Raw genomic sequence first — 10,028 nt, forward strand, 5'->3', positions numbered from 1 at the left:
TATCCCACGTGCGAACAGTCCATCATAGATATTACCTGGCGCTGGTCCTTAAATGAGCTCCCACTGAAGAATGTCACTTTCAGTAAGTGGGGATCTGGAGAACCCAATAATTATGGTGGGAAAGAATCGTGTGCTTTAATAATGGGAAATGGATACTGGAGGGATGCACCATATCAAGAACTTCATTACTTCATTTGCTACAATGGTGAGTCAATAAGATTCTGATTTGCTTAGCTTTAGTTTTGGTTTGAAAAAGATTGCCTTTGACATACAAAATATAAACCACTCACAACCTAGGTCTTGATTATGTTTTATCTATGTAAACGTGTGTGTGGCTAATATAATTATAGTTTGCAAACGCTTTTATGTTTCTTATTTGATCTTTTTTCCTATGTCACAGCAAGTTTCAGTGGTGCTGACAGGGTCATTGGCATCAGTACTCTTCTGACCTCAAGCTCAAGCTTACTGCCGAAGACATCACACAGACTTGGCCAGCGCTTTTGACAGTTCAGACAATGACTTTATATTGCAGGTAAGGAATATCCAGGGTGATTCCTGGATTGGGCTCTACAGAGAGACATGGAAATTTTCAGATGGGTCCATCGCTTCAAACCTACCATGGGGTTCTGGAGAACCTAATAATGCTGGTGGTGTTGAGAATTGTGCAGTTTCTAAGGGACTGCTCTATGATATTCACTGCACCAACTTGTACTATTTCGTCTGTCACACTATATGTAGGCTTTTTTTTTTTCAATTAATCTAAGCTAATCATATTTATAACTATAGCAGTGTCTTTAAAATTGTTTAGATTTTTTAATTTATTGGAAAAACATGAATTTAATGCTATGTACATTAATTATGATATGTAAATGATGTTTTTAATGGTTTGTAAGAAACAATGTTTGCCATTTTCAAAAATTATATCACAAAGAACATATTCAATCAGTGTAATAACTGAACTTAAATTTAATTAAATTTTGTACAAACTGTGCAGACACGCTTAATGTTCAACATTTCATGCTGATTGATTCTCTCTATGATGATCCTGGCTCACCTTCTTTGTGTGTATGTGTGTGTGTGTGTGTATGTGTGTGTGTGTGTGTGTGTATGTGTGTGTGTGTGTGTGTGTGTGTGTGTGTGTGTGTGTGTTCCACAGTTCTACCAGTGAGGGAACAGCAGATAGTGAGACTGCAGGTGAAGTCTGATGGCAGTGTGTCTGCTGTACAGTCGTCTATTTTAGAGCAGGTGAGTCTCAGGATTAGTAGAAGCACAGACACAGTTATGGTGTTTATGTTTAATGAGTGTTTATGTGGGAGACACCGAGTTCCTGCAGTGTTAAGTGTTGAAAGCTTAAAGGTTATTACAGAAATGTGTTATTATTCAGGAATGGTATTGAGTAAATAAATCCTGATTCTGATCTTCAGGTGAAACAGAAACTGAAAGAAAAAGGCATGTTGGAGAACACCACAGTGACCTGGAGGGTGCAGCCAGATGGAAACATCTTCCAGAAGAGAAACAAAGATGATCTGTAATGTAAAGTAGACTGCAAGCTGACAGAAATTATAACATTTAAACCTTAAATCAGTAGGAGGATTAGATTAGTCTCCTCAACAGCAAATGTTATTTTTATGATTGAGGTTTAATTTTGAACATACAGATTTTCCTGCAAATGATCACTTGACATGATGATGATGGAAGAGAACATGTTAAAATACTGGATAACTGGGTTTAATGTATCAGTGTGTCCTAGTGGAATATTCTTCATATAGAATGTAGTAGTACCTGTTATTAAACAGTGTGTGTGTGTGTGTGTGTGTGTGTGTGTGTTGAATAATCAAATGTATTCTGCTTTCTGCTTTTACTGTTTTTTTTCTTCTACCTCTGTCATTACAAATATTCATATACCTTTTTTCTATGTTCTGTATCTACAGGCATTATTAAATACATAATACATAATGTATTAAATAACAAATGAAAAATAAACCTTATCTTACTATTTTGTAGAATTAAGCTTATTATGGTCTGCTACTATTAATTCAGTATAAAAGTTTTTTATGATAAATCCATGACATTATCATCACATCACTTTAAATCTGTCCTCATATCATCAGCAAACAGAGCAAATGGTCAGAATTTAGAAAGCTGTTATATAAAAGTAATTCAGCAGAACACTTGGACACTTGGTCATTTGTAGCTTTGTCAAGAGCTGAAGATTATGGGCTGGACTGCAGGTCAGGAACGGGGATGATACACACAATACTATGGAAATAGTGTGTGATAAAATTTAGTAATAGTCATGTAGATATCAGTGTGAAAGGTCTAATACACACTGTTAGCACTTGATTGTGATTATGTGTGAGTGAGGATGTTGGAGAATATTTCATTCCCTTATTTTATAAATGTAATGGCATTTAAATGAATCGTCTTGTTTATAAGGTGCAACTTTGTTTTAGTTTACTTTAAATCTGTACAGTTTTGCACTGACAAAAGGATTTACTAAAATATTAGTCATAGATTTTTACACACAGCTGTGTAATATGAGACTCCTTCTGTGACATTTAGACCTGTGACACTGAAAATACTTCTTTCTGTACTTGTAGACAGCAGTGTGACAGGTTGTTCTGCAAGTTCATCCAAAACTGGAGAGCAGTGATAGTTTTAATTTGCTAAGAAAATGTATTCAAATAGTCACAGTGCACGACTCCTCACATTGTAAGGTGTGTAATAATTTAGCCCTGGCCTGTTTCTGGATATTTATACATCATGTAGATCTTCCTTTATGAGTACAATACTCTGTAGCTCATTTGTAGGTCCATCATTTTGAAATCATTATGATCCAAATGCCTCTACATTTTTCCTCTGGTTTCCCAATGGGTTAGATTTTACCTCACTGCCCAAAAATGCTGCCTCCTAGTTACCAAAAATAGGCTGTGATGATTTTATAAAGCAGCCATGATAATATTGTACATGCTGTATGTTGGATCTGTGTCTATTCTACACTAAAGGAACCTGATGAACTCCTTCACTTTCTTTCTGTACTGAAATCTGAGGAAGATGGGTTAAAATTTGGTTTCGTTTACATAAAGTGTCTGCTGTCTAAGTGAACGTCAAAGCAAGATGGAAATCAGTCTGTGCCACACGTATCACAATTTCACCCCTAAGAAGAGGGCAGATAATATAAACACAAGCTTTTGAGAGATTTTTCTACAAGCAGTGAAGATCTAAAACAGAGGTACTGAAGAAACACCAGCCTTCAGATTTCATATCACTGGTATGTTTTTATTCTCAATGTTTAACAAACCAAGTATAAATAAGTAATCAGTAGAATATTATTTAAAATGTAATTTATGATAGTTGTACAATTTAATTTATATACTGCATAATAATTAAATCTTCTAGAGTTTAAAACCTTATAATAAAGTTTTCATTTAAGTATTCTTAAGTAAAACTAATGAAACCATTTTTAGAAAAATTTAATAAGGTGTTTTAAAGAATTTTAAAGAATTATTAAACATTGAACCAAACATATAAATCTTGTTTCTAACATACTGCATTAAGTTTGGATTTAACAAAAGTAAAATCAATTATTGTGTTTTTGCAAGTATTTAACAGACTCACAAGTTGCTTTTGTAACCTGTTGATTTATTTCCTTTGCAAACAAAATAATGATGAAAAGCTTGATTAAATTTTTTAAGCCTGCATCTTATTATTTGTATTATTGACTCCACAGCTACCTTGTCATTATGATGCTGAATCTTTTTCTTTTCCTCTGTTTAACTGGTAAGATCCGTATGTATGTGTGTGTGTTTGTGTTTATATGTTTGTTTTTTTAGTGTTTGTTTTTATTTACATTATTTGGCTCATTAGATGGCATTTTATTGGCTTATGTGCAAAAGTCTTAGGCACATGCAAAGAAAAGCTGAAACATTTGGTGTGATGAGCCTTTGCTTAAAAAATAGTCTCAGGTACAGTTTGTGCTGTTTTATAAGAAATTAGCTGGTAAGTTTTTATGGGCATCTTAGAAAACCAGCCCCAGATCTACTGGAGTGTGAGAAGTGTGAGAAAAACAGTGTGAGAGTAAAGCAAACAAAGAGACACAATTAAACAAAACAGAAGCATTTGTTGTTGTTGTTTACTTTTCTAGATTTTGTGTGCACTAAAACAGGACTGGACACCAGGCTGAACTGCAGGATTTGATTGAGATTTACAGATGACTTTAATGGAGCTATTAGAAATGTCTGTATTTTTAATTATCTACCTGTGTAATTTTACTGATTATATCAATGACAGGTCTTGTCACAGTAAATGTGTCCCACGTGCGAACAGTGCATCATAAATATTACCTAATAAAGGCATCCGCAACATGGTCCAGTGCACAGAGTTACTGCAGGGAGAAGTACACTGACCTGGCAACAGTAGTAACTGATGAAGATTGGGTAAGATTGAAGAATGAAACAGCCAGCAAAGGTCTGACATCACATGCTTGGATTGGATTGTACAATGATCTCAATAGCTGGCGCTGGTCCTTAAATGAGCTCCCACTGAAGACTGTCACTTATTCCAAGTGGAACCCTGGAGACCCCAATAATTACTATGGGAGAGAATCATGTGATATAATTAATGGAAATGGAGCCTGGGAAGATGTTCCATGTACAGATCTAAGACCCTTTATTTGCTACAATGGTGAGTCTATGATGATTTGTCAACATATTTGAATGAAAATGCATATTTGACATGTGGCAATGTGTGTTGTATTTTCATATTTTGATATCCTCTTATCTTTGCAAACTGAAAGATGATAAACATAATTTATCTGACTACGATGTAATCTAAAAATGTTTATTTGCCATTTGACAGCTAATTTCAGTGGTGCTGACAAGTTCATCGGCATCTCTAGTCCTTTATTGACCTGGCTTCAAGCACAGGCTTACTGCAGAACACATCACACAGACTTGGCCAGTGCTCTTAACAGTTCAGACAATGACTTCATAGTGCAGATAAGGAATATCCAGGGTAATTCTTGGATTGGGCTCTACAGAGACACATGGAAATGGTCAGAAGGGACCATCACTTCAAACCTACCATGGAGTGTTGGATCACCTGATAATTATGGAGGAATTGAGAATTGTGCAGTGGTTTATAATGGACTGTTCGGTGATGTACCCTGCAACAGTATCTACTATTTCTTCTGTCACACCAGTGAGTCTTGTGTTTTCTTGGTTTCAGTGGTGGGCAGTAACAAAGTAAATGTATTTCATTACTATACTTAAGTATCTTTTTCCAGTATCTGTACTTTGTACAAATTTTTTAAGACTTTTTCCTTTTACACTACATTTTAAAGTAACATATCATATTTCTGCTCCATTACATTATCCCACATCTCTTGTTATGTGTATTAAAAAAAAAAAAGCAGTTGTCCAGTTACAGCACAGCAAACCGAGCTACAGCGTACACATTATTTTTTAACCAATTTATCTTTTTGCTTTCAATTAAATGGAGCAAGCACAAACGGTTCGGTAGAGCATTAAAACTGCAGTGTCACAGCCTTAAATACTGTAGCCTACGATTTAAGAAAACCCTGACCCCATCCCGTCACCTGCACACCATGGCCTATGACCTGACGTTGTAGAACAGAAGAAAGACTCTTTCATATTCAGATTACCTGCTCTGCATCAGTAACATATGATTTCCTCTTACAAGAATTCAATGCCATATTTGCAAAAACATAGAGGTGAGCATGTTCTGTTGTAGTCATAATGGCCATTTTCTTTAATACGAATCTAACTTTAGCTTGCAGCATTGAAGGATTTTATTGTGTATGTGAATGTCTGTCATTATCTTAATTCTGTTGTGTATGGCTGTAGCTACTGGGACAGATCCCCAGTTGATTCATCATAGCCTGTTTTTTTGTTTGTGTAGTCCCCATGTGTTTTGTGCCACACCCCTCCTATTGTTCTGCTTTCCTGCCATGTCACCTGTTCCCCATTTACCCTAATATTCAATCCTATATACAGTATCTCACAAAAGTGAGTACACCCCTCACATTTTTGTAAATATTTTATTATCTTTTCATGTGACAACACTGAAGAAATGCCCCTCTGCTCCAATGTACAGTAGTGAGTGTCCAGCCTGTATAACAGTGTAAATTTACTTTCCCCTCAAAATAACTCGACACACAGACATTAATGTCTAAACCATTGGCAACAAAAGTGACTACACCCCTAAGTGGAAATGTCCAAATTGGGCCCAATTAGCCATTTACCCTCCCCGGTGTCATGTGACTCGTTAGTGTTACAAGGTCTCAGGTGTGAATGGGGAGCAGGTGTGTTAAATTTGGTGTTATCGCTCTCACACTCTCTCACACTGGTCACTGGAAGTTCAACATGGCAACTCATGGCAAAGAACTCTCTGAGAATCTGAAAAAAAGAATTGTTGCTCTACATAAAGATGGCCTAGGCTATAAGAAGATTGCCAAGACCCTGAAACTGAGCTGCAGCATGGTGGACAAGACCATACAGCGGTTTTACAGGACAGGTTCTACTCAGAACAGGCCTCACCATGGTCCACCAAAGAAGTTGAGTGTACGTGCTCAGCATCATATCCGGAGGTCGTCTTTGGGAAATAGACGTATGAGTGCTGCCAGCATTGCTGCAGAGGTCAGAGGGGTGGGGGGTCAGCCGGTCAGTGCTCAGACCATACGTCACACACTGCATCAAATTGGTCTGCATGGCTGTTGTCCCAGAAGGAAGCCTCTACTAAAGATGATGCACAAGGAAGCCAACATACAGTTTGCTGAAGACAAGCAGACTAAGGACATGGATTACTGGAACCATGTCCTGTGGTCCGATGAGATCAAGATAAACTTATTTGGTTCAGATGGTATCAAGCGTATGTGGGGGCAACCAGGTGAGGACTACAAAGACAAGTGTGTCTTGCCTACAGTCAAGCATGATGGTGGGAGTGTCATGGTCTGGGCCTGCATGAGTGCTGCCGGCACTGGGGAGCTACAGTTCATTGAGGGAACCATGAATGCCAACATGTACTGTGACATACTGACCCCAAACACGACCCCAAACACACCTCCAAGACAACCATTGCCTTTCTACAGAAGCTGAGGGTAAAGGTGATGGACTGGCCAAGCATGTCTCCAGACCTAAACCCTATTGAGCATCTGTGGGGCATCCTCAAAAAGAAGGTGGGGGAGCGCAAGGTCTCTAACATCCACCAGCTCTGTGATGTCATCATGGAGGAGTGGAAGAGGACTCCAGTGGCAACCTGTGAAGCTCTGGTGAACTCCATGCCCAAGAGGGTTAATATAAGTCTGTCCACATAGGTGTGTGTGTGTGTGAGAGAGAGAGAGAGAGAGAGAGAGAGAGTTTTGTACAGTTTAGTCCTGTGTGTGAGAGAGAGAGATAATAAAATATTTACCAAAATGTGAGGGGTGTACACTTTTTTTTTTTTTTTTTTTGAGATACTGTATATCAGCCACTTTGTGCTTGTTGTTTTTTGTTGTTTGCTTGGTCAGGTGCTGTTATGTTTCCAGGTTCCCATATTATCATTACATTTGGTTAATCATGTTTTATTTGTCCAGTGTCCTGTGTTAGTCTTGTTGTTAATAAAGCAGCACTTTAATTTATCCTGCATGTGGGTCTGATAAACTGAATGTGGGCAATTGCAACTACTACAGAGATTCTAGTTGGATTCCCGCTTCGGGTGGTGTGTCTGATATTACATTATGCTTTAGTTAGTTAAGTAAGCTAACGTAATGAGTAACTCTTGAGCAGCAGTTTATATTAACATTACTGATGTTATACAACAACAGAATAACCCAACAGCTCAACTTTTATTGATATTTGACCGGTCACCAAGTAACAAGTGGTTTTTTTTATTTTTTTTTTTATGTAAAGCAGAATAAGATTACTGCACAAATACTGTAATTGCCCATAACACACCAAAGCATTAGTTACTAAGTTTTGAAATATTGACTGTGCTGAATTTGTACTTTTTTTTTTTCCTCTGAATCTGTAGAGCAGCAAGTTTCTGTTAAAGTGAATCTGCTTAGATCATCATTTGTGTATAACTGATTCCCAGGACACATTAGTTATACTGTATGAGTGACCAAGTCCGACTGTCCTGCTGTAGTACTTCATATTTTCTTCTGTTGTGATGTTTATATTTTCATTTTTAAGCACTTTATGTAGGAAACAGTTTACATGCTACAGACCCTGTCTTTATATAATGGTCCTTTTAATTGTGTAGTGTCCATGCACAAATACCTGTGCCCTGTAAACACTGACACGCACACACACACGTCATTTCAGCATCTACATGGTAAAGTGTTTTATCAAGTTTTTAATTTTTTACTATCTTAAGTTTAACATAAATCTTAGAAGGAAAACCTAACTGATCACAAGTCCTGGTATTTTACAGCCCCATGTCCTCTTGTACTCCGTGATTTAGATTAATGTTAACTGATATCTGAATCAGGATCATTTTTCAGACCTTGTATTAACAGGCATGTGTGAGTAGAGTGACAAATTCTTTTAACAAAAAATTAATAGTTAATTACAAAAAATGACAACATTTAAAACTAAAAAATGTAGTACTTTTTTAAATCCAAAGTACATTTGGATACAAGTATTTCAGTACTTTTAACTCAAATAGAAAATCAAATTAAGGACTTTTACCAGAATATTTTAACTAGGGTATCTCTATTTTTACCTAAGTACAGAACATGTGTACTTTGACCACCACTGCTTTGTTTCTCATACTAACATCAAGTCTGGTAATGGACATCATTCTGCACTAAGTAACATCCCACCCATCAAGATCAGCTGGGGATTTCACTTCTCTCTCTTTCTTGTGTGTGTGTGTGTGTGTGTGTGTGTGTGTGTGTGTGTTCCACAGTTCTACCAGTGAGGGAACAGCAGATAGTGAGACTGCAGGTGAAGTCTGATGGCAGTGTGTTAGATCCTGCTGTACAGTCGTCTATTTTAGAGCAGGTGAGTCTCAGGATTAGTAGAAACACAGACACAGTTATGGTGTTTATGTTTAATGAGTGTTTATGTGGGAGACACCGAGTTCCTGTAGCATTAAATATAGAAAGCTTAAAGGTTATTACAGAAATATGTTATCATTTGTGACTGATATTAAGTAAATTAACCCTGATTCTGATCATCAGGTAAAACAGAAACTGGCAGAGAAAGGCATGTTGGAGAACACCACAGTGACCTGGAGGGTGCAGCCAGATGGAAACATCTTCCAGAAGAGAAACAAAGATGATCTGTAATGTAAAGTAGACTGCAACCTGACAGAAATGTTAACATTTACGCTTTAAATCAGTAGGAGGATTAGATTAGTCTCCTCAACAGCAAATGTTATTTTTATGATTGAGGTTTAATTTTGAACATACAGATTTTCCTGCAAATGATCACTTGACATGATGATGATGGAAGAGAACATGTTAAAATACTGGATAACTGGGTTTAATGTATAGGTGTCGCAGCAGAATATTTTTCATATATAATGTAATGGAACCTGTGTGTGTGTTGATTTGTCATATTTAATATATTTCCTGCTTTTACAGTTTTTCTTCTACCTCTGTCACTACACATGTACATATAATTATTGCTCTCAATGTTTTGTTTTCTATTTTCTGTACCTAAAGGCATTATTAAAATACATGATGTAGTAAATAATAAATGATATAATACATTTTTCGATTTAAGCTCATTAAGACCTGCTAGTATTAATTCAATATAGGTGTTTTATGATGAATCCATAATTACATCATCTTCATCACAACAAACATATCAGCAGCAAATAGAGCAGGTCAAAGGTACCAAAAACAGAATCCAAAATCATAATTCAATTAAACAATAAGCACAAGGTCAAACACATGAAAGAACTATACAAATGCAATAAAAGACAGCTCAGTAAGTAGCAAAACTAACAATACTCCGCACTGACTAATAGCGTGAGCATGCTTTAAATATACTGAAACCATAAAACAACTCGGACCTGAGTGG

At 36.7% G+C, this 10,028-nt stretch overlaps 1 protein-coding gene across 1 annotated transcript; it reads left to right on the plus strand.

The window, feature by feature from the left end:
• The first annotated feature begins 3,139 nt into the window (after window positions 1-3,139).
• LOC131349422 (putative C-type lectin domain family 20 member A) lies at window positions 3,140-9,653 on the plus strand. Its single transcript, XM_058385081.1, has 6 exons — window positions 3,140-3,271; window positions 3,731-3,780; window positions 4,291-4,683; window positions 4,858-5,199; window positions 8,908-9,002; window positions 9,182-9,653. The coding sequence occupies exons 2-6, from the start codon at window positions 3,744-3,746 to the stop codon at window positions 9,287-9,289; spliced, it is 975 nt and encodes a 324-aa protein (XP_058241064.1). The 5' UTR covers window positions 3,140-3,271; window positions 3,731-3,743; the 3' UTR covers window positions 9,290-9,653.
• The last annotated feature ends 375 nt before the right edge of the window (window positions 9,654-10,028 follow it).

This window comes from Hemibagrus wyckioides, linkage group LG29 (genome assembly GCF_019097595.1).
Source record: "Hemibagrus wyckioides isolate EC202008001 linkage group LG29, SWU_Hwy_1.0, whole genome shotgun sequence".
Classification (NCBI taxonomy): domain Eukaryota; kingdom Metazoa; phylum Chordata; class Actinopteri; order Siluriformes; family Bagridae; genus Hemibagrus; species Hemibagrus wyckioides.